The sequence below is a fragment of the Protopterus annectens genome, chromosome 15.part0 (assembly GCF_019279795.1).
Source record: "Protopterus annectens isolate FY-2018-M chromosome 15.part0, PAN1.0, whole genome shotgun sequence".
In the NCBI taxonomy this organism is placed as follows: domain Eukaryota; kingdom Metazoa; phylum Chordata; order Ceratodontiformes; family Protopteridae; genus Protopterus; species Protopterus annectens.
Genome location: NC_056749.1, coordinates 348,687,741 through 348,714,559, shown reverse-complemented (window position 1 = coordinate 348,714,559; position 26,819 = coordinate 348,687,741). Strand labels below are relative to the sequence as shown.

The 26,819-nt window shown below is 38.2% G+C and overlaps 1 protein-coding gene across 3 annotated transcripts in view; it reads right to left on the bottom strand.

Annotated features, from left to right (window-relative positions):
- The window catches only part of OPHN1 (oligophrenin 1), a 2,670,560-nt gene that overhangs the window by 501,275 nt on the left and 2,142,466 nt on the right, over positions 1 to 26,819 (bottom strand). For all 3 annotated transcript variants that reach the window (XM_044057106.1, XM_044057104.1, XM_044057105.1), the window contains one exon: positions 11,824 to 11,908. In XM_044057106.1, coding sequence (XP_043913041.1) covers positions 11,824 to 11,908 — 85 coding nt within the window. The remainder of the gene's footprint in view (positions 1 to 11,823; positions 11,909 to 26,819) is intronic.

The window sequence follows — 26,819 nt, the reverse complement described above, 5'->3', positions numbered from 1 at the left end:
CACCAAAGAGCTTACCAAGGAAAGATTCCCTGTCACCCTGATTTTGCAGACCGCCTATGCTGTGTGGTCGGCATCTTCCATTACTGCTTCCCTCTCTGCCCCTGGGGGAAGAATCAACACGTGTGTCCTGGAAATCCCTCTGGAATTTTCTAAACCACATTTTTCCTCTCTTTTGACATTTGGATAAGGTCTAGAAGGTAGGGGAAAATAGACTTCTATGACAGAGAGAGTTTTCCCTTCTTGTTCACACTATGTCTTTGATTTTTGGCCCGAACATGGACGAGCTGTCAAAAGGGGAATTAACAAAAGAAGATTTAAAGGGCCCTGCAAAGTCACACAAGAGCATCCAGGAATGTCTCCTTAGGGAAATTCCTGAACCCATTGTCCTACTCGTTCCATCCGCTGCATGAGAAATGAGTCTCATGGAGACGTTGACCACTGAATTTAAGGTGGAGAGCTGAGAGGAAACCTTCTCTGTTACCTGTTCAGCTGCTGAACCTTGGAGAGTATTTCCTAGCTCCTTCAGATCATCACTCTGAAGTCTGATAAAGTGGGTGAGATAATTCAGCAATGCAGGTCTGTGCCAGGATGTAAAAAACCTCGCTACTATCAACGTACCTGCAATAGTTACACCTCCTACAAGAATAGGTCACACCACCCAAACAAACCACCATGTCAGTAGCAGAAACTGTTCGTGTAAACAGTGAGGAAGGGACAATGCCTGTGACTGAGAATGTTATTGCTTCTACTGATGATCTGGTCAGTAATACCATTACCCTCCATGTATGTTACCTTTGGGTAATGATGTCAGGAGGAAGGTGTATCCTGCAAATGATTGCAATAACACTATTAACCATGGGCCAAATAAAAACACTGGGTCTATTGTCTTCCCTTTACCTATAGGCCAGGCAAGACGTCCAGACAGAAGTCATTCCAGGACCAGGGGGAGAAACAAAAGGAAACGTCCTATAGACCGCAGCACTACCCAGTCATGGAAGAAAATAAGGACATGATTGTCTGGAAAATTTCCAATAAGCAATTGACGTCTGATGAATATAATGTACTTCAAAGTGGACTTTTATTTATTCTGACTCATTGTAGTGATTTGGCTGATACAATCATTGATTTAAAATTATTCCTGAGAAATTTATGCTTGAGAATTGTGTTTGGTGGTAATTTAATTAATTCTAATATTCCTATTTTTAGGAGACCAAGCTTGTATATGCCTAATATGCACCCATTGGGTGAGGCTTTTAGTGGGTTGGTTGAGAACGATCTGCATGCCGTAAATAATGATAAGGAAGCTTTTTTACCTGCAAAAAGACGTTCAAATGTTAGTTTCAATGAGCGGTTAGCATCGACTAATTTACAGAAAGACAATATGATAGTAATTAGACCAGCTGATAAAGGGGGCTCGGTTGTAGTTATGGATAAGGCTTTTTATTTTGTTTCTATGAAACGTATGTTACAGGATACTGATTTTTATATGGTTGTTGATGCTGCTTTTATTGGTGATTTGAAAATGAGAATATATAGAACCTTGGATGACTGTTTACGTAGTAGGATTATTAGTTTGGATTTATTTAACTATTTTTTTAGTGGAGAATCCACTTATTCCTGTTATACAGGGTCTCCCTAAGATACACAAGGATGGCCACAATCCCCCAATAAGACCTACTGTTGCAGGTTGTAACTGGTGCACAGAACCCTTCTCTCTGTTTGTTGAGAAAAAACGACATCCGAGTCTGGACACTAATATGTACCTATTGTGAGACTCAACAGTTTTTAGGTGATCTTTACAGTTATACTGTAAATCTGTCCTCTACTATTGAGTATTATTTGGTTACGATGGATGTTCAGTCCCTCTTTATGGTGATACCAAGTTATTTTGGATTAGACTGTATGAAGCGCTATCTAACCAAATATAGCAGCTATGATAGCTCGTCCACTGATGTATTATGCTTATGTATGGAGATCATGCTTGATAATAATGTCTTCATGTTTGATGCTGTTTTCTATTTACAAAAACATGGAATAGCTATGGGCACATCCAGTACCGACAGCTACGCCAATATGGTCATGGCTATGTGGCAGGAGGATTATATGCTATGTGGTCCTACTTTTAAGACCCATGCCCTTTTTTATAGATGCTTTGTCGATAATCTGTTTTTTCTATGGGCAGGTGATGAGCTTGAACTGAATAATTTCTATGAGCAAATTAACAATATAACCCCTTTTTTGAAATTTACTATGACATAATCTCAGAGGGAAGTGAACTTCTTGGATATCACTGTGAGTAGGTTGATTGATAAGAGCCTTGGCACTAGCATCTATAGGAAGACTTGTTATAAGAATACTCTTTTACATAGATGTAGCATGCACCATAAGCATGTTTTTAGAAATATAGTTAGGGGCCAAGGGATTACAGCTTCTAAGCTCAATGCCTCGGATGTAAATTTGGAGACAGAGATACATGACCTTAGAAAGAGATTATGTAAAAGGGGATATGGTTTAGGGGAGACTGATAGGGAGCTGGACTCACTTCCTGGTTTGAGAGGCACAGTCAGGAGACCTTACTTTTCCCGGAGACCGTTAGATAACCTGGCTATTGGGTGTACAGTGGGTCTTGGTAGACCAACTCCCCTGACCCTATCCTATACTTCGGATATTAGGACCATCTCAGATGTTATAAGGAAACACTGGGGTGTTTTGACGTCTGATCCCAAGATAAGTGGCATAGTAGGGACTGCACCCAGTTTTTGTTATAATAACAAAAAGTCTTTGAAGAGGTTACTTTGTTATCCTAAATCTGCTACTGATATGGTGGTTTGTGCAGGTGGTATGACCGATTCTTCTGGGAAGTGTAATTATTGCAGGTACACTGATAGTAGTGAGGTCTTTATACATCTTGACACAGGCCTTCAATATACTTTTAAAGTCAATGCAGGTTGCACCACATCGCATGTTCTTTATTTGAGCTATTGTGTGATTTGTAGAGTATTCTATGTCAGTAAGATAGACAGACAACTTAAAGACAGAATTAGAGAGCATGTTTATAGTGTCCGTATCTGCTCAGCTAATAATGCTTTATCCCAACATGTTATAGCTAAAGGGTCAGACCAAGTGTTTAAGTTTTTAGTGATAGATATAGTTCACCCTGACTTACGTGAGGGGGATATTAGTAACCATACAGAGACATGGGAGGTTAAATGGATTATTAGGTTAAGGGCAGACCATGGTAGGGGACCTAATGAAAAGGTTCCCCTAAAATTATTCTGAAGGGTCGTGCTTTAAAAGCCTAAATTTGTTATATACTGTATACATTCTTAATGTAACATATTTTTGTTTATATTTTATATATAGTTTTATACGCAGTCATTTTTGTTTTATTTGAAAGTTTTAATGAATTCTGTGTTTTGGGTTGTAGTTACTTGATTAATTGATTCTTTTTTATGATTGGTTATTCTCATCTTGCTTATTAGAAGGTTCTTTATATAATGAGTCCTTGGTTTGTATGCTTTGTACAAGTCTGATGAAGCTGTCTGTGAAAGCGCTTACCTCTGTTAATTTATATTAAACTTGGCCCTTTTATGAGAACATGGCTGTTGTTTTAATCCGCTGCTCTATTTTGTATAAAGTACTACAACTTTTTTTTTATATAAACAACAAGAATAACAACTATCAATGGAAAAAAAGACCTCTAAATTAAACGTGCAAAGGCAGCCCTCTAAATGAATCGAGACTGCCTAGTAATTTCAAGAGGAATACAAGGAGAAAAAAATTAAGGTCAAAATGGCTCTCTAACTTAAATCAGCCTGCCTATACAGTTAACAGAAAGGAAGCCCTGTAACTAAAAACGGGCTTAAGAGAATATATTTTTAAGCCGGGATAGGGTAAGGGAAAAAGGCCTTGAAAAGAAAACGACAGCAAAAACATCTAAAACTATTTAATAAACACTAGTTATAATATAACAGTAATAATAAAATGACAGTTATCCAAATTATGAAAAAGGAAAATTCCACTTAGAGCCAGTATGGAAGCAGCCGATCTTGTTTAGCGGCAAACAAGATTGGGGGATTTTTCCTAGGGCATGATGGGATATGGTTACAGCCATGAGCTAGTGGAAGACCTCGAGCTTTTGTATAAGGCCAAGTTGGAACTGAGGATCGGTTCGAGCCCAACCAGTTAAGAATGAAGGCGAGATAGGACAACATCGCATTATATATTTCTTAATTATTTTTACATTCTGGATAAATACATCTTCTCTAGTTACAATTTATTTTGAGATTGTTTAGAAACTCAAGAATGGGTGGATATTCCTTTTTTTAATTATATCTGACATTACAAAAAATTTACACATTAAAAATTGTTTACTGATTTTTACTATAAATTGGGTTTTCATCTCAAAATTAAATTACTAATTAAACAGTCGGTGTTAAACACCACTGAGGATTAATGATGAATGATCAAAGGTAATTTCTCCACTCACTGTTTACATAAAAACATATCACAGAAAACCATTTTCAGCAAATAACAAACTATGCATTTTGGGAGCAGGACAAGCCTACCTGAACCCTCAACACCCATTACATTTATATACACTAACTTCAGGGTCACACAATGATGGGAAAACAACATAGTATTGATCACTGAAAGTGGTTTCAGCAATTTTTAGTCACTCAATTTTCATATGCACAAATTCCCTTTGAGCACCTGTCTGGCTCCCACTATTAAGATCTAGGTTTGTATTGCTTGCATTCGTGTCCCTGCTTTATTTAGAACTGTGTCCCCCTCCAACGGATCTGTTCTCAATAGCACAATAGTTTAAGATTACAGCTGGATCTTATCCCATTTCAACGGAATCTGGTATCAGACAATTCCAAGTACTTTTCACCTTACAGCTTGCCCTCTTCCAGACTGCCCTGTTCTCAGGCTAGTGTGCATGAACACATGGACCTTAAGCTCTAAAAATGGCTTTTATCACTGTCTGAGCCTCCGGTTTTCTTTCCATATCTGCTAACCGGCTATCAACTGCTACCTCTTCTCTTCCTCTTTGCTGTTTCTGGCTGGACTCTACTCTGATGCTCTGTGTCCTACTTCTTCTCAATATGCTGAGCTGTTTAATCTGCTGAAAGCTATTCCTGTTAAGTATCTTTATTTCAATAATTTTTACAAAACATACAGTCATTTGGAACTTTATACACAACTCATTCTGAAGGGCCAATACAGAAGTGTCTGATGACAATAATTTGAAGTGTAATTAAAATATCAGCACATCTTATTGTGTATTCTATTAAATAACTTTAAATCATCTCTCCTTAACCTGACCTGCATGAGATAAATCCAGTTTGCCATCATGTTATTTCTACTTACAGCAAACTAATGGGCTTACAGCTGCTTCAATCTAAGAATATATAAGCCAATCCTTCCCCTAGCTAATATGACACAGTTGGTAAAAGAGTTGACAAGATTCATTCAGTCCTTAATACCAAAAGTGTACAACAGTCTTTAATCAATCCAAAATAGTAGATCCTACACAGATTTGATTTTATATGATGACACAATTTGTGTTTAAACATGTTTGGAGCTACTGATTCTTTTACATCTTTCTAAAAGTTTCTTTTTTTTTTGTAAGCAGACCATTCTCTTAACAAATGTACTGCCGCAGTTTTTCATAGACATAAAATAATTCTGCAGTCTATGAAACTCTTGTAAATCTGTCAGATAATTAGCCTGTCTCAGTCCAAGACACTCCAGAAGATGTGCATCAGATCTAGATTTGTGAACTATTATGAAATTCCAAAGATGCCTACAATAAATTAAGTTGAAAACAAGTCAGCGTGTTAGCATGTCTTTAAAAGCATGTACTGCCATGCCCTGTAATTTCCTTGTAAAAGCTCTGCCTATCCTCTGGTTCTATTTATAGTAGATTTGGAGATTCAGGAGAGTATATGGTTGTGCCAAATTCCAAATGACTTATGTCACAAGTGAATACAAGAATTAAGGGTATCTTAATAAAAAATAACAGAAGAGAGCACCTAGTTGCTGACTTACTTTAAGACATATCAGACTTCCCTACACTTTCTCAACTGCAAAGTGCATGAGGTTCTACCTGGTCGCGTTCAGCTTGCCGATGCTGATCTCCACGATTACTATTTTCCACTGTAAATCACAACTCATGCAGTTTGAAAGTTTGCACCAGCAGTGACTAATTTGTCTTCACAGATTTCCCTTTCCTTCATGTTGGTGCAACCATGGAGATGCTATACATGTTTGAGGAGTGTGGGGCTTGCCACCCTGCAAAAAATGCTTACATTTAATTTTTTTGTTATGTTGAATTACTAACCATTTATGCTCATCAAGTTGGTTCCTTGGTGAGTTCTAACTTGAAAAGTTCATAATAAAAGCATGATTTCCATACAGATGTGATATTTGTTCATATAGTTATTATATTTACTTAATTGAATTGAGGTCCTTTTTCAGTGGAGGCATAGGGGATAACATAGGTTCACAGGTAAGTACTATACAATCAGTCTGCAGACCATTTCACACCCAGCCAAAAATCTCTATTCAAAATTCCTTATAGCCTCAAGGAGGGCAAGACAAGGCAAGCCAGGGAGAATTTGATGCTGTCCATCAAATTATCTAGGTTTATCTTGAAGGTGGCAAGGGTGCTACTCTGCTTGACATGTAGTATAAGTTTGTTCCAGAAGTGAGGGACATGTTGACATATGAATCTATCATGCCAGCATGTCTTATTTACCTGTTGATGAAGGTTTAGTTCCTTTAACCAAGTATTTGAAGTACCACTAGTTCCATGGTCCAATAGGATTGGATCTTTCATGGCTCAAACGCTAGACACAGATCTCCACAGAGGAGTCTGTGAGAGACTAATACATAAAAATGGCTGCTAGTCTCTCCTGATAACTAAGATTTTTGAACCCACTGATCTTTTTAATTATGAATCTCTGAGGTTTCTGAATTTGTGTCATATGTTTAGATAAATAAATGCCAAAAGGTGCATTACATTCAATAATGGATATGATAAGATTTGAGTAAAGGGGAACTAAGACTTCTCTGGATTTAGTGGAACTTTCTTTTGGAAATTAGCTGGGTCAGACAAAAGACTTTCTGAACTACTGTTGAGACAGGTCAAATGATAAGGAATTTTCAACAAAAGTACCTAGATCCCTTACAACAGTGTCTGAGTGGAGGGATGCATCTTCTACATGGTAAGTGAAACTGTTTTATTTACCAAAATTAACTATGCTACATTTTTTAACATTTGAGAACACTGTCCTTGCACCAGTTGTGAACATGTTCTAATCTACTGTGTATCAGTGCAGTAGCTGTAGTGAGACCCCTTCACTATACAGTATCTAGCATGCTGCTAGAGAAAGGTCCTGAACTATCAGATGCTGTGTAGCATACCTCTAGAAGAGAAGTTTAGTCTTATCAGCAAGTTTTACATTTAATTCACATAATTTATACTTCAGATGACAGGTTAGGCTTCTTTCTTTGGTACATTAGATTGTGGGTGCATACTGTTGGTTTAGTACTACAGTAATTCATTTTCTACATGCTGCAAGTCTAAGAATATGTTATTGCTTATAGCAGGATCTGGACATTTATGTTGTTGCTGAACTGTTGTGTTATGCGGTGGGACAACTACTCCTATGCTATTTTACTACAATGGCAACGACAGAGGCATGGGGTGTATGTATAGGTGTATCTGCAATGTGTTTTAGTTTGTCTTTTCAGTACACTAAAAGCTTTCACCTATTTATTTTGTTCACATGGATGCATGTGTAAGGACCACAACAGCTTACCTATCGACTGACACTCTCTTGCACAAGTAGTATTGAGAAGGATTTACTGACTCCTCCCCTAAACTGAAAATTCTTTAATGGAAGATTTAGTACAAAACTCCGCTCTAATGGCTGCTGTACTGTAACTCCTATGTCAGCTTACACTCTACCAGTGACAACATTATGGATACTCATTTAAACTAGAGGTGTTTTGATAAATTAAGATGCACTAGTCCTACATAAATTCCAGCATCTGGAAAAAAATCAGTCAGTCACCATAACAGTTTTATTACTAGACATTATGACTGGTGATAAAAATACAATAGACCGGTAGACAGCAAAGTAGAAATCATATTCAAATAAAACCATTTCACTGTACATGGCCTTTCCTATATTCTTACTTTAACCACTCACATGCAGGAGGATGGAGCAGTAAGCGTATAATAGAGCAGGTAGTAGTAAGTATATAACAGAACAGGTAGCAGTAAGTATATAATAAGTGACGGGCATTTGGGCACCACTTCTAGCTTGTCTCTGGTACTGTACTACAGGCTGACTCTGAGAAGAACAGCATGGCATGTAAAGGGGAGATTTGTGACTTCAACTCATCCTCAGCATCATTTATCTTTATATTTGGCTCCCTCATCCCTAGATCTACAGGAAGTAACTCTACTTCTTGCTATATCTCTGAAAGAATTGAAAAAGTGACAAGAATTCCTATTAAAGCAACTGAAAGAACTACTTTATGGCCATCAAGGGCCTAAGCAAACTAGAAAACATTATTAAAAAAGGGCACAGTTACAGATGATAGCTGCACTGGTGTTCAAGTGGCTTTTTGCTTAAAAATTTTAATATCACGGTGCATTTTACCACAGTCGACTGTATTTAGTTAGCCAGCAGAGCATTTTTCTACATTTTTTCTCACTTCTCCACTGTGGTGTGACCATGGATTTGGTAAATGTAATTCTGGGGGGGGGGGGGGGGGTTGGTTGGTTGGTGGAAACTCCTCCTACAAATATTTTTTTTGCGTATTTAAATGGTTTTGGTATGCAATTTTTGACATTAAATGTTCGATATGTGGTGAGCTTAAAAATTGTTTTTTGACAGGCAGTAGGTAAACCATTCAAAAGTGGCTTTTCTATTTTTTATTATTAGAATGCTTTTTATTGAAGTTGGCTTTGTGGTTCTGTCTTTCTGTGGTTCTGTCACACTCTATCGAGACAGTGGAAAAAACGCCAAGCTTGACAGCAAAGCCAAATTCAATAAAAAACATTTTAATAAGGACAGAGGGACAACATTTTACTCTTTAACTACAATATTGTCCCTCTGTCATTAGCGACACAACACACACACACACACATATACACACTCTCGCATCTCCCCACATAATTTCTTACACACACACATATACTTTTCATCTGTCAGCACAGCTCATAAGTTCATGTAACCACAAAGCTGAGTAACAGCAGCAACTATGTCTTTTGGAGCCGACATCAGTCCACTAACAACCTCCAGGTGTACAGGCAACAGTAGCAGAATAAGCTCACTAAACTCATTATACCCTGCAATCTTATGTCCCTTCTGTGATACTGCACCCACACTCAAAGTCAAAACATTCCAGCAAGATGTGCAACCACCCCACTGTTTTAACTGCCAGCCACCTCTCAATAAATCCAACACACAGCTATAATCACCACTTTAAATAACCGGTCACAAACACATACCTCTCAACTACCCAGATTTTCGCAGAATGTCCAGACTTTTACCTCATATTTTTGGTCTGTTCCTCATAAAAATCTTTATTTTCTGGATTTTTGTGGCAAATCAGTGAGGACTGAATTCACTCAATAGTGACAGTCAATTGAGTTTCAGACTTTGTATCATTCAGTAAATGCATGATTGCAACTTTCTAAGTTAAAAAGAGCAAAATTTAAAATTTGTCTCCATTTTTAGAGCTTCGTCCTCCCATTATTTCTGGCTTTGTCCAGATTTTTTGTGCTAAGAGGTTGAGAGCTACAACTCAAAGAAAACAAACATAGCTTGCTTGTGTCTAAATTCCCAGAACAAGAACTTGAAAAAGTAATGTAGATTTCCAAGCATCCAAAGCATCACACTTCTCTTTACAGTCACTTCACAGACACCTAATCTGATATGTGGTATCATTTTAATGAGTGCTGTTGTGTGTGTGTGTGTGTGTGCGTGTGTGTGTGTGTGTGTGTGTGTGTGTGTATTGTCTCACTAATGAGAGAGGGACAATATTTTACTTAAAGACTATAAAGTAAAAAAAATAAATAAAAATACAAAAATAGATTTAAAAAAAAGAATGCTTTTTAATGAGTCACTATAAAAAGTTAAAAAATAAGGAAGAAGAGTGAAAACTTTGCAAAAGAAACACAGACAAGCTGATTTAAGAAAAGCATTCCAGGTTGTTTTTGCTTATCCTTGTTAGTACTTCTGGTATGTCATCATAACAATTCAATTCTGCATTCATAAAGATGAATAATAAGCTTTGTTTACCGCTGGCTGCAGCGCTCTTCTTCCGTAGTATCAATAACGATGGAGAGAGGTTGGAAATATGCTTTCAACAAAAACAAATGAAAAAAAGAAAAGTTTCTCTAAAAGAGCCTTACAAACCAGTACACTGAAGAGCAATGCTGCAGACATTAGGAATACTGCAATACCACAAAGTTAACACCATTTAGGAAGAGTTTGGTGAAGAAAAGAAAAGACACAGACAAGGTAGCAGCCCCATGGTGCACAGGAACAGAGTGCTTATTGGACTCCAGATGACTCATGGTACATTGGTGGTGCGGGTGTGTCCAGGGGTCTTGGGTGGAAGATGGGAGTGAGTGGTCAATGTTGACCTGCCCATCTTGGGGGGAGGGGTGGCGGCTAAGTTCACAATAATAGTTTAACATGTGAAAGTGTATGTAGGTTGCAAGGGTACTGACTGCAGAGTCAGCAAGGCTGCTGAGAGGGGTTGAGAGTTAGGACACACTGCCAGGCAGCATAGCCAGCCTTAGGCATAGGCCAACTAGGTGGCCGCTGCTCTAGTAGGGGTGATTTTCCAGTATTTATTTGGTGTAGGTAGACCAGGATGGGGGCACCGGGTGGTGTGGTGGGGTGCGCCGTGGAGCCCTTTTGCCTAGGGCACCAGTTGACCTAAGGCCGCTCCTGCCTGGCAGCAACATGAAGCTGCATCAGTGTCCTCAGTCTCCTATCTGGCCCTGGATAGGCATTAGGGTGAACCTGGTGGTGGATAACGTAGTTCTAGTAGATGCAGGAAACAAGGAGAAAAGCTGGTGGCAGCTGATGGTCAGCTGCATGAAGAAAAAAAAAGAAGGCACAGCCAAGCTGATTAAGCATTTATAGCACAGGAGATGTGATCATAGGCAGCCATCAGCAAAGAATGCTGTAACATCTTCAGACGGATTCTATTACAGGAATCTGTTGAGCAAAATACCTCAAAGGATGTACATAACTTTCTTACAGACTGCAATAGCACCCAATTTAAAACTCTGATGGAGTAACAAAAAAGGAAGGAAGGAATAAATACACAAAGGAGTCATGTGAGACTAATGGCGATGCACATACATGGCAGAAATTAACTATTTTATGCATTAATAACAGCTACATTAAGCAAAAACACTAGATAAGTAATCAGATACAAAACTACACGGGAATATACATTCTGAAGAAGCTATAAGAACATGAAACAGATTTTTTGAACACATTAAGGAGCAGTAGATGACTGAGCCAGTAAAGCATCACACTTTAAAATCTTGCTTAAGATAATTCCAGCCTGAGTCGAGCAATAAAATTAGTGTAACAGATTAGCTTGTGCACCATCTTTCTTTTAATACACTGTAATAAATGAGTCTGTCACAAGCAAAACCTCATAAGAAATGTACTTTGGTGTCCACTTAAGGAAATGCAGCCATTTTCTTTGAATACTGATACTGTTGAATAGGAAAAAGAAATTCTATTAATTGCTTTGCTTTGTAAGAAAAGTTACCTGAGGTAGAATTTCAGAGCACTAGTAATGGTCTTTATATCCCAGTCACTATTTTGCAGGTCAACATCGCCTGGACATTTCGGATCTGCAATGAAACCAGGTTTACATTAACCAGTTAGTAATAATGACATTTGGCTAATGTGATTTAAAAAAAAAATCACATTTTACTAAGTCAGGTTCCTGAGTGCGTAAAAAAAATATTGTTCAGCAGTGAGTCAACATAATTCTGATCACCATAACAAGACTCCAGCAAGAAACACTTTGATGTTTCTGTAAACTCCAGCAACGCCATGATCCAAAATGTCTACTATGACTAATTTGTGAATTGTGGTAACATAATCATATAGTACAGCTGATTTACTGAACTCATCCAGTGCAATTAATAAAGCAGCATTCCCATTCAAACACAAGACTGTCACAGAAGTTATTCTCAATCCATTCTGTAATGGCCGACACCCTTAGTTCTACAGCCCATGTAATACAATTCAGGGAGGTATACTACTATTACATTTTTAAGCATTATACTTTTTTGAGCTTCAGTCTTTCTCTTGACCATCAAGGTCCCCAAGAGATGCTTAGATGACTTGTCCTTGCACCATGTGTGACAGCTCTATGACACATTCCTTTCTCTCAGTGAAAGAGCTGAGCACCAGTAGTAATAGTATCACTTGCATGCAGGATCAGGGTTTTCTGCTTTACTGTATTCATGATCCCTCTGCAGAAGCCTACACATGTTCAATATTAGCATGCAATGTGCCTCAGAGAAGAGCAGGTGCCCTTCTGCACCACCTGCTGCATGCACCTGCGAATGATCTTCAGTTCCCACTATGTATTGTAGTATGAAGCATTCTGGGCATGTGCATCCATCATTCTCCCCTGACAGATGTGAGAAGACATAGTTTCATCACTCATCTCACTCCCCTACCAGCTCCTTCAGTGTGTGGGCTACTTATTGAACCCAAGATGTCTGGGTCATGGCCTGGGCTTTATCCTTTTGTACCATCGACTGGCTTTTAAGCATTCTGCATAACCACATTTAGAACAAATCATTACACCTCTAACAATCAAAAGGACATGCAGCACACTTATCTATATAAAAACAAATGGTACAGTGGGATCAGGAACTAAACATTTGCAAAATAAAGAATCTTTGGATAAGTTACATGCATTTTGCTACAGAGGGGTGCTGTAAGCTATTTTATTTCTGAACCCATAGTATTTAGGACTTAATGTCATAAATGCAGTTTATTTCTTCTCCTCTTTACTAGCTTTCCCCTGGACTACCATTCTGATTAAAAGAATCAACCTACACAAATCATTCCTCCAGTCAATTCAGTCTGCGGTTATTTCACTCAATACATCTTATAAAGGACCAAGGATTAGCCTGCTCATTTGTGTTTGCTAGAGGGACAGGTGAAACATGCTGATAAGCAGCAGGCCACTTGTGAAGCTCTTGTTGATGCTGCAGCAATATGTGGTACCCACAACAGGCAAATCAGTGGATCTTGGTGATGTTTCCATCAAAGAAGGGGGCAGAGATAATTCTAAGACCATGTCTCCAAGATGCAATGGCCTTCTAATGTAACATCAGCATGCCTTGTTGTCAAAGCTGGCCAACTGCCAACCCTGACCCTGAGGAGTTAAACACACAGTTGATGCTGCATACACAGAAGTAGTGAGCAAAAGAAGGCTCAGGAGCATCACACTGACAGAGGTGCAATCCCACCAACAAATAATTCTGACCTCAGTATAAATAAATAAATAAATAAATTGCCTATAAGATATCAAAATGCAAAACAACTTAGAGCTGTGCATGATAAAGAAGCTGGCAATATTAGCAGGCATAAAAATGAGAAATATAACTTAAGCTGTTTAGTAAACCATTCTTGAAACATAATGTTGTATCCACTACAAAACAGATATATGAAAGCATCTTGGCAAGAAGGATGTGCTCTTTTAAATCTTCCCCTGACAGTTTATTGTGGTGGCATTTTTCTCCAAAGCAGTCTTTACTCAGATGTCCAGTTCTTGCAATGACTACCATACTGCTACCAGTGTAATTGAAGTCCACCCCTCTAAATACTTAAGTTGCCCTTTACAACTCTTTACTAATCTACCTATGACAAGGGAAGAAACATGAAAACATTAGATAAAAAAGAAAAAAAATCCTTTTCTAAAACCTATACAACAAGAGGGAAGGGAAAGCATACTAACTGTGCTGCATTAAATATGTTGATGCCATAAATGTTTACTTAATTTACCTAATTTCTTCAGGATAGCTACACTCGTCTGGCAATACTTTTTTTTAAGAATGATTCCTAAATCCTACTATCCTTGGTTAAGGAGGAAAAACCAAACCCTGTATATCACAGGATTCTTTCTCTAGATTACAATATTTGGAGTAGGACTATACTTGTGCTAGTCATCACAGCGCAAAGATTTTGCCGTGAAAGATTCTCTAAACATGAGACATTGGAGCATGACCTCTGTTGTAGAGCAAGGCCAGAAAGACCCAAGATGTTTTTGTCAATCTATCATAACATTTATTCTAGTCAGATAATCATCAGGATGCTATTTTTCTCATCATTTAGAATGCCCTGCCTTGTTCAAACAAAACCAAAAATGATATAGAATGGCAATATGGTACCATCTTTTTTTTCTAGGCAGCTTTTAAGCCCCATTTGAATATCTAACTTGTTTAGCAGAGAGACAGACTAAGCTTGAATCTTAACACTCATTTTCACAGAAGCTTAACATTAGAAAACTATTCTCCTTGCTCTCAGAGTGGCATGAACCAGTGTTTGGGAAAAAGGTTCTTTTGCAGACCAAGTGTTTTTCCTTCATGGTGGTGCAGCGGTTAGCATTGCCGCCTCACAGCAAGAGGTTCTCCGGTTCGATACTCGGCTGGGGTGTCTTCTGTGCGGAGTCTGCATGTCCTCTCTGTGATCGTTTGGGTTTCCTCCGGGTGCTCCGGTTTCCTCCCATATCCCAAAGACATGCTGTAGGTGGATTGGACACTCTAAATTGGCCCTAGGCGTGAGTGAGTGCGTGTGTGTGCCTTCTGTAGAAGGTTGGGCGTTGGACTGGCAACTCGACACTGTAAAACTCCACTGCCAATCATGAGCGGACAGGTGATCCACTGTGGCCAACCCTAACCGGGAAAAGCCAAAAGAAGAAGAAGAAGAATGACTTAGTGAAAAAGAGTATTCATATTGATAGACATATGAGTAAAGCAACCTCCATAATTGTTACTCGCTTAGTAGATGTGCTCAGTGAAAGCAGAAATAAAGTTTCTGCATTCGTCCTTCTGTGAGCTAGCTTTTCATTGTTCAACACTCATTTCTGCAACTGTGAAAAAAGTTATTTCATACTGTTTTTGCATGAACTGCATTGACATATTGATAAGACTTTAGTGGTGTTCGCATTAAAACTCAATCATTAAGAAATACAGTAAAGGATTTTCTGTTGCAATTTTGGGAAAAAATCTCACTCTCTCTCCAACTTGTAACTAACTACAGCTCACAAAGTGCTCTTTAAACCTCAGATTTTCCTGCCCTCAGTTTTATATTTAGCTACTACCACCCAAAGGGGCCCCTCAGATCTGAGAATCAGCAGCTCATGCAGGTAAACAAATCTAACCTGCCACCCGGCCAGCTTTACTCCTGCTCAGCAGTCAAAAACTGGAATGCCCTACCACTATCAATTAGAACCCAAAATCCTGCCTTTTTTAAAACTTCACTATGCAACTACCTATCTTTAATCTAGAATTGTACCTGTGCCAAGCCACCTTAGAATATGTATTACTGTGATGTTTTTTTATCTAATATCAAATAATGTTGTGTGAAAATCCTCACAACTCTTTAATACCTTGAAATTTACCCAATGTTACTCTTTATGTTGATGTTACCTAATTGTTTATGTTGCACCTATAAGTCATCTAATTTTTAGTATTTTTCCTTTGTTGTATATACGCTTGTATCTCTGTCTATATCTTTGCATGTATTTCAATCTTTTATGTTCATGTACTGAGGAGCTTTTCTTCCTGGGCCTACATTGAAAATGGATTCTCAAAATCCCAGTGGACTTTCCCGTTAAACAAAATGCAAATAAAATAAAAAATAAATAAATTTTATATATATATATATATATATATATATATATATATATATATATATATTCTTTGTTTCATGTAGGTAAAGTAAAAATTTAAATTATGGTTATAAAAAGATTCGAGGTCTGATGCCTGGCTAAGTAACAGCTGTTATTCATATAAAACATAAGGCATTTCATGTTGCACAGTAACACTCAAATAACAGTATCTTATTTTTAAAGTTAATGTTTCAAAACGACTACAGACAATATTTTAATAAGTTTATTTGACAGTTCACAAAAACAAGTTAACAAAAAATTCAACATTAAAATATTTATGGCAACTGTATAAAAAAACGTCATTCTTACATAGGGTGGTAAATCAGTATGTATTACTAATTTATGGTACATTTCAAATAAGTTAAATATTACCACTTGTAATTAGTATATTATAATTACAACCAGATTACTTACACATATATATATAAATTTTCAGAAAAAATGTTTTTTTCTAAAGTTACTAGGGACTGTACAAAATAACTTTTTGTAAAGACAAATTTATATTAAAATTTTTTACATAAGCTCAATAACATATTATTAAATCCTCTTGAGGACAGTATAAAATATTGTTAAAAAAAACAAACATTTTTATCTAGCTTCAAAATAGAGTTAAACTAGAATAAACAATGAAAAGTATGTGTAATACAGAAGTCTGGGCAACAGTGGAAATAAAAGTATAGCTAAGGAACTGACATACATATAACTCAAATGGTTTAGTCACAGATGAGGCCAACTTACATGTAGATTTAAACATGATGTGAGCTGAAGAGTAAGTTTTCTGTACAACTAAGAGATCCTGAGACAAGAAGTAGTAAGATTACTTGAAAAATTGAATACAATGTATCCGAGACAACTAAGTGTGGCATGAATGACATTTTATTTCCTTGTATCCAGAAGGGATAGCCATTTATGAAATATGGGATACCTTTAGTGGTTATGGTTTTATTTTACAATGATACTGACTTAGAGACTGACTCGTTTGTGATGTATTTTAACTTCTCTTAGAAAAAGTACCGTGGTTGTAATAAACTCAGCTGATTCACAAAGCAAAACCACCACAAGAGCGAAAGGTCCAAGGCACCAACAAGACACAAGGAAATTAACAGTACTGGCAAGAAGTACAATCCAAAGTTGTTTAATGCAGCAAAAACAGTCCTTAAGCACTTTTGTTCTGACATTCAGGATTTCCACAGAATGTCAGAGGTTTCCCTTGTGTTGTGCCTAACGGCCTGTTTTTGTGGAATTTACTGATTCACAAAGCAGGTAGATCTTATTAGAATTCTACCAACAAAGGGCATAGCTATCCTGAACGGTCAGGAGGATTCTTTAGTTTAGACAAAAATTAAATATGTTAAACTATAACATCACCCGATAGCGTGCACAGTTTGTACAGTATGTTTACATGATCCAAGATAAAATTTACAGACAACTTATAGCTGACATTATTCAGGCATCATGTTGAAGTGTAAAGTGACATATTTTACAGGACAAGTTATATTATTACCTGAAGAAACAAGTAATAAAGCCTAGCTGATGACTGCCCAGGATAAACCAATTCAGACTTTACTTATCTTTTAACTTGTAGTACTTACAAAATGAAGTGCACATTAATGTAGACTGACTTGATGGTCATTGCACATGGGAAATAGAAGAAAAGTGAGAAGATATCACAAATTTTCCTGACTCTGTTTTTTTTTGTCACGAGAAACATGATACAGTGAAAGAAGATAATTATGCTTATGATGTTGTTCATGTCATTTTACATGCCAGTGCTATGACTTTTAATGCTTAATAAACACAAAGCATGACAATGGGATTAATAAGTCATGACCTGCATACCTGACAGACAAAAGACAAAGAAAAGGGGAATGTACAAAACATGACCTTTTGAAACAAGTACATGCATTTGGATTTAACAAAAAGAAGATATTTTGCCAGTATTTTTATTTAGCATCAGCAAGACAGTTTCAAAGTCAGAAATAAAGTAAAACAACAACATGTATTACAGAGAAAATTACATCTGTGTTTTACCTCCTGGGATAAATCATATTTTTTCGAACACTACCTATCCCATCCAATTACTATTACAGCTATAAAGGTAAAATAAGATTTTTATGAATATGATTTGGTATTTTACAAGTGCAATTTAGTATACAGAAAAATATGATTAAATATTTGGTACTTGACAACTGACATTTAAAAATTGAAATTACATGCTGATATTTGAGATCTTGACTTTGAAAAACAGTAACTGATTATGTTAAATCCAATGTATTTTTCTGTATTTTGCTAGTACATTACTCATTACAGCAAAGGAAGACAAGATAGTGTTAAGTAACAACTACTCATTACTTAGAATTTTAAATGTGTTTGATAAAATAAACATTTGAGGGGGACGTTGTCAAATATTGGTGTTAAAGTAATCGTATGTAAACAACTGAATATCTAATATCCTTGAGTTTAATGCACTATGTAAGAAGATAAATCCAAGTTGATGTGAAATGTAATGACATCACCAAGGACTTCTTTTCTAGCTTTGTCCACAAAATGAACATTTTCTCTAATCACAGATGAAACGTCATAATTTCATCCACCTGGTTACAAAGAGAGCACATAACAAGAACCTCTGGACACTGCTGTAAGGAAATGTGTTGACAATGCAAATATTTGTACATTAATCAAAAAGTATGCTTAGTTTATGCTTGCATTATAATGCATTGCATTATTGCTTTTACTTGAGATTGGGTCATCGTGTCTCCTTATATAAAAGTTATGCAGTTCGAGCAGCATGTAAAATGGTATGGAATATTAAACTAGCATGTCATTTAAAACTATCACGTGTGTGTCAGTGTCTCATTCTCTCTGATGCCTGTCACTGACCTCTGTGGTGAACAACACAAATCTCACGTAGCTTACAGGTTCACAGGAGATTACTAGGCTACCAGCTTAAGGGCCCTTACAAGTCTAGCCAATATAACTCATTTTTACCCAGAGGAGTGAAGAATTTGAAAGGCTATATCTAACAGTGGATATACAACAAAACTGTTTATTCACTGAGTATGGAAAAGAAAACAGATTTAGGACTGTGGATGCCTGAAAGAGGACATAAGTTGAGGAGGACATTTAGAGCATAAATAAGCTCTATCTCAGTACTCAGAAAAACAGCAGTGTTTAAGGAAGAACTACAAAGGTACATCAGGATAACTCTGTCTGTACAATTAAGGAGAAAATGGAGTACTGAAAGAATAGGGACTGGGTGTAAAATCATGCCCCAGAATTCAATAAACACAATGTAGGCTTCACACAGACCCTACATGGCGTTTACATATTAATCCGATGGTGCGAGGCGCAAGGTGGCGTGCAATGCAAATTAATGAGGCACAGTGGGCCTAAGCTAGGTTTCATGGCTGGCAACAGTGTTGACACCCAGGAAACCATGTAAGTGAACGGAGCTATCAATACCTTGTAAAACACAGCACCCACGGTCCGTGGATTTACACAGAATGCCACAATGACCACCAGAGCTGTGAATCTGTTAGTTCAACATATCTCTACAAATGCCAACATAATGCAGAGACATTTAACCAGAAATAGGGACATAAGTGCCATAGATGTTACATGGACATGTGATAGAATGAAACTCAAACATACTTGTCATTCCCTTTGAGCAAGACATGGGGACAAAGGCCCAAAAATAGGGGCAGATATTTAATATTACACTTTCATACTCAGAAAGCTGACAGAATAAATAGGTTGTACATTAGCATGAAACTGCCTGAAGAGCATGAAGTTTGAAACTCAAATGTTAGTCATCAGTTTCTGACTTCATTCCGCAATGACATGTCAATGATTTGCCAGAAAACAAAAATATAATGAGGAAAAGATCACAAATATGAAACAAAATCTGGACAGTCTGCTCAAATCAGGGCAGCTTAAAGGTATGCACTCAAATGTATGTAACAGAGTCACATCAGTGCAGAGATCATTCCAGTGATATGGCAGAAAGCCACAAACTTGATAAGGAAAACATCTGGACATTCTGGGAATATCTGGAAAGTTGAGAGGAATGAATGTGAAATATATGGCCCAAACACAGTACAAGACAGTGTACCTACAGTGCAGAGTAGTGTGATATCCCATTTCTGGCATTCTGTACTGAAGCTGTGTTAATGATCTGTAACACGACATGAGACCGCCATGTAAAATGGTCACTCAGGTGAAGTTTGCACATTGAATAGGGATGCATAGATGAATTGTAGGAATGAACACAGGGAAAGAGGACAGGTGAAACTCCCTCACGTACACCAGAGGAGGGAATGTCAATGGAAGATGGTTGTAGCAGAAACACCAAGCACATATGTGTTGTCTGTGACTGTCACACAAGGTGACATAACAATGGGGAGGATGTCTGTGTGACATAAGCATCCTTATATGAATAATGCAGAGGATATCTATCAGGGATCTGACATACAATTGAAACAGGGTGCATATTATTAAGTTGTGCAAACTGATATGCCTGAATATAAGTGTAATCGCAACAGAAGTCTCTAGCAAGGTGGTCACAGGTAAAGGATCATGAAAACAATTACAATAACCAACCACAATCATGGACAATATCAGAATAATACCACTACTAATCCCATGCCTCTGACATAACATGTGTGCTGTAGAGTGATAGGAGATGAGTCTTCACACACACACACACACACACACACACACACCTGAACAACTATTATGATACATCCACACTCTGTGAAGTTAACCATGCACACTGCTCTAGCACTTTAACATCTGCTGGAGGTGTTAGGAGGGGCACTGCTATACCTGTATGTGACAGTATGGGCAATACAGGCTAATTGCCTTGTGTGTATGGCATCATATACGGCACAATCCACACTGCCACAGAAGAGATACATGCCATTAATGTTGTCAAACATCTATGTATGTAGTGTGTGCATAAGAAGAACAGCTAGCACAAATGCATCTGGTGTAACAACTTGATTGGTATTCCATACTATCAGACAGTCATGCTTGTTCCATAGAAAGAATATCTAGGTATGACCAATAAGCTGTGTGAGAGTGCACTGTGACAAAAGTGGTACACTTCAGTTACACATCACCTGAAGATGTGTAGGGATGTACATGAAGGAAGGTGCATTATACAAAGTTATTTGTGTGAAGAAGGCTGGGAACCATGACGTTATTATGACCTCTGATGTGCATGTCCTTTACATACCCAGCAGCTGTGTTACATTCAAGGGAGTAGTCAGCACTGTGACCACATGCTGGTGAATGTACCATTTACCATCTACCCTAGGACACAGGTCACATACCTACTGGTCTGATTATAGGATGTGATGTCCACATCATACCTGGGTGGTGTGTGTTTCCTGCTTCAACAAATCCCTCCAAGTTTCTTGTCAATGCAGGTGTTGTCATGGCAGTGGCAACAGTTTTTGGTGTGTGTTGATACTGTCTGTGTTACACTAATATCACAGTTGGAGTCAATGATTGCCCACAAGCTGTGGTCCTTCAGGCAGCTGTTTGGACACAGCATGTGTACGTTATCTGTGATGTCCGTCACTTAACTACTGGGCAGAAAAGGGCCTAGCAGACAACTCTGATGTACCGACCTGATCACTGGACCTGAGATATATGTCATGTCATACATTTCAACATAATGAATTGTAATGTGTGTCATACACTGGCCTACCCATTTGTGATATAGCTGTTTATGGCCACATATGAGAGTGTTGATTGAATACCTCAGTGTGGATTTGTGTCAGATGCCTTGACCTGTTCAAGTTCCACAAGATGATGCTCTTACTTACCTAATCAGACATAAAACTGCTACCCCTAACCTAACTAAATACAAAACGGTCAGAACAAATAAAAACTTTAACCTTGAAAGCTTCCTAGCAGACCTTAATGCTTGCAACTGGTCCCCTCTTAAACTACTGTCTCTTGATGATGCTGTAGCTTACTTCAACTCCAAGTTCCTTTCTATTCTAGACTCTCATGCTCCCTTAAGATCTATTAGAATAAGCTCAAAACCTGCCCCTTGGCTCTCAAAAGATGCACAGCATAAAATTATCCTGAAAAACAAACTCTGGACCAAGTACCATAGCACTAAAGAGCCCACCAACCAACTAAACTTTAGACAAATCAGAAACTCCACCAAAAAAGCAGTACTTCTAGATAAAAGAAACTACTACTGCCATTTACAACAAACTAACCAACAAAATCCACAAAGGTTCTGGGCAGGAATAAATAGTCTCTTAAAATCTGGCCACTCTGATACCCCTAGCCCCACAGGCACTTCCCAAAATAACCCTAAACAAACTGCTGATGCCTTCAATACATTATTTACTGAAACTGTCCAGTCTCTTGCTAATCAATTATCCCCCGATATCACCTCTCAGTCCACCTCCCCTAACACTTCTATTCCCACATTTCAACTGCAATCAGTACCTACATCACTTATCTATACTCTTCTCCACAAACTTAAAGCCTCCTCTCCATCTGCTGACTTCTGCCTGCTCAGTATCTAAAAACTGCAGCCAAACCACTAGCCTATCCCATTTCCATTCTGATTAACAGAACCATTGTTGAAGGCTATATTCCTTCTGTCTGGAAAATTTCACATATAATTCCCCTGCATAAAGGTGGAAATGCAACAGAACTCTCAAACTACCGACCCATAGCCCTACTCTACCCCCTGGCTAAAAGCACGGAAAAATGCATACAAAAACAACTTCTTAATCACCTGTTGAATAACAACCTACTTGCTGACTGTCAACATGGCTTCAGACCTTTCCACAGCACCACTTCAGATCTCCTTTCCTTTACTGACTGTATCAACAAAAATCGAAATAATAATATCCTTACCTCTGCTCTCTTTATTGACCTATCCAAAGCCTTCGATATTGTCAATCACCAGATACTCTTAAATTTACTTAAAACATTCTCACTAGACTCAAGAGGTATTATGTGGTTCCACTCCTGTCTTCATAACAGACAACAGGCAGTGCTCTGGCACAGTAACTTATCCAACCACCTGCCCATCACCCTCTGAGTACCACAAGGTTCTATACTTGGCCCCCTTCTGTTTTCTATTTTTATTAATGATCTTCATACCAGCATTTCCTCTGCAACCTGTATACAATATGCTGATGATTTTACTTTGATTTGTTCTGCTTCTTTCCCTTCCGAACTGCACTCTATCACCCAACAGACTTTCCAAACTGTTAAAACCTGGTTCCTAAAATGATGCTTAATCCTAAACCCCAAGAAAACCAAACTGTTACTGTTCTCTCCCACCTGAAAATCCTCTACTCTCAACTTCTCTGTCTTGTCTAGTAATGGCACTAACATATCACCTGACCCCACTACCAGGCTCCCTGGAGTAGAGACAGACAATAACCTATGCTATGACTATCACATCAACACCACCATAAAATTAGTTAACAGAAAACTAGGCTCCCTGTATAGAATTAAACCATTCCTTACTCCACTTACCAGAACTTCCATTGCCCATACCCATCTGATTTCTTCCCTCCTTTATGCCTCCCCTATTTACACATACCTGTCCAAATCTAATCTCTGCAAACTGGCTGTTGCCTATAACAGTATTGCCAGATTTGCCTCTGGCTCTACTTTTAGAACCCACCACTGCATAAACATAAAGCAATTAGGATGGCTTGAGCTGCAAAACCTGATCTTATATCACCAGATCTCCTTAGCCCATAAAATCCTCTACAAACCCACTAACACCCCTATACTCACCTCCCTTATCACTCCTTACTGCAACCTTAAAAGCCTACATTCTTCTAACAAACTTCTTATATCAACTTGCAAATCCAATAACTTGGCAGGCAAATCCTTGTTCTCAAACACAATAGGTAAAGCCTGGAACTCTCTTCCTGACAACATCACTGCTATCTCTTCTTTTCCCTGTTTCAAATCCCAACTCAGAACTCACCTCAAAACTCACTGGCTCTGCCCCTGCACTAACCCTGACTAGCTTTCAGTGTGCTACTAGTACTCTCTATTCTCCATCAAACAAATCTTTCGCTAAATCTTTTCTATTGGCATGCGTAATTTGTATACCCTTTGTCTGTAATTAATTTCTAAATAGTTGCTTCTGTAAGAACATGCTAATACTATTATATTTTTTCTCAATTAACTAAATTTGTAAAGTCTGATATTAATGTCTGTATTTGGAGCTTTTCTCCCCGGGCCTCTGCTGAAAATGGACATATATCCAGCTGGACCAGCCCGGTAAACAAATGTAAAATAAAATAAAATAAATAAAATGATACAGCTGTCATTGTGCATGCCCTCAATGACTTCTTTGAGGAGATCCAACAGATGTAATGGACCTGATGTAGCATGAACAACTCACACAGGTCTGTTGCACACACCTGGAATATTACTAGTGTACATGTAAAAGAGGTTCATGATGACATGTTGGTCTACCTCACATTCGAGAAGGGTCAGGATGTCTCTATACATGCATGCATCAGGTGCTGTCACCTAACTCAGGTGGCTGCATGTGGAAGTACACCCTTACATGAGAACATAGGCCGTGTTGAGGGTGTGCTGAACTGTGTATTCAACCATATCAGGAAGGTGTATGCCCTGGATCACGCCATAGGTGATCTGTGATGTTGCACAGTCCATTGATTACATGTGATAGGCCTGGATGAAAGTAAGACAGTGCATACTGCCTATTGTGATCGGGCTTAGGGTATTGACACAATCACACATGCAGGTATCACTGAGAAAAAACCCAAGCTGAAAATTAAACATTATGGCAGTTGATGGGTAATCAACTGACATACTGACAGAATACATCATATTAACCTCGTATAACCCAAAATATACCAAGAAACTATTAAACCAAACTTAGCTCTCAAATGCGAGTACCCTTATTTTCTTCCCACACCCTCGTTCTAGATATTTTTTAATTCTTTATATGTCTCTAATTTCCATTACCTGGAATATAACCTACTATTCAGCCCATGCTATCTAATCTGCTTCTTACCTAGCCTACCTTCTCTTATTCATTCATCCTTTCTTTCTAAATGAAAATCCTCTTTCTTATATGCACACTTCTCATAATGTTTGTTTTCCCTGTATATTTATTCCAAAACCAACAATGTTTTTGTCTTTCTCCTATCTAAATGTAACCTTAATTTGAACTTTGTCTTTGTTATGCAACCTAATTAGAATTTATCTTTGATTTTTGTTAATTTTCTAAATATCTCTGTAACCTGCATTTTAAGTGTGACTACATTTTACTTTAAACATGGAGCTTTTCTCCCCGGGCCTCCACTGAAAATGGATATGTATCCAGTCGGACTTTCCCAGTTAACAAATGTAAAATAAAATAAATTAAAAAAAATAAATCATGTGAAAGTTGTTGAATCAACCTGTACCAGTACAGGTGTCATCAATGGCAAACCTCAGGATCTGTGCTTGGCCCTTCACTGTTTGAACTGTATTTGTTGACAGTTCAGGCTAAAGTATACAGCCTTTGGCTTATGAAATTTTCTGATTCTTGCATATTGTGTGCAGTCATTGAGTCCACCAATGGTGAGAACATAGTACAGGAGCTGCTAACACACACAAATGAATGGTGACAAGGGCACATGTTGTACAAATAAATGCAGAAATGTGTTTGTAATCCTGTCCTTCTGAAAAATGGAGTTTCATGTTAATCACAGCATTGACAAGAATCCTGCTATGCAGAAACCCAGTGATGCAAGCACTGAGAACACATGCAGATAGCAATCTGAACGATGTCCACCAAGTGTCCACACTGCTACTGAAAGCCTATGTTGTGCACATCATAAGTCATGCCATCATACTGCGATCTTAGGATTGTATGACAGCACTGAGTCAAACCTCATTGCAACACTAATAGAGTATGATGCTCTTTTTTACATGTACCTCACCAGACATGTAGCAGCTGCAGATACCACAGGGCTTTCTCAGCCAGATAACACAGGGCTACAAACCATGCCATCATGTATGTGGACAGATTAAAAGCCATGCCACTGTAATCTTTATTGTACAGGATGAGGTGACTTCTGCCTGGTCTCCAGGCCAGTCTCTGACCCTGTCCTGGTGGGAGTACTCCATATCCAAAAATGTGATATAGCTTATGACATCGGTGGTGCCTGTTGAGGAGAATATAACAGTGTCCCACATGCTGGTGTAAAATGCTGTGTGTAATGTCAGGCAACAACACACACACACACACACACACACACACACACGCGCACACACACACACACACACACACACACACACACACACACACACACACACACACACACACACACACACACACACACAAAAAAACAAGACGACTGTAGTGAGAACAGAACCCCTACCTAAACCCCTACCCATCAAAGTACACAGACTACAGAACACATTACTTTACGCTAGTGCGACAGCACAGGTCTGATTTATACAGGAGTGCAGGTAAACTTATAGTAAAAGACATCAGCAGGTCATGTGGGGGACAACAGGTCTGGAGGCCTGCAGAGGCACCTAGGTTTATATGAGGTCACTAGCCTAGTAGCACTAGGGTGTTTAGAAGCCAGCGGTGTAAAAACACAACTACTCTTATTGAGCATAGTTGGATGGTTGTTTTTAGCAAAGCGAGTTTGTGAGTAGCACCAACTGACCCTGTCCCTGTCTCTCATCCAAGTCTTTGGGATCAGTAACCAAGAAGTCCACAAGGGTCAATAAGCAAGATCTACCTTTGACAAAACTAAAATGTGTATGGTCAAGTGTGATGAAGGTCATCTATGTCCCTGTGGATATGTTCCATGCAG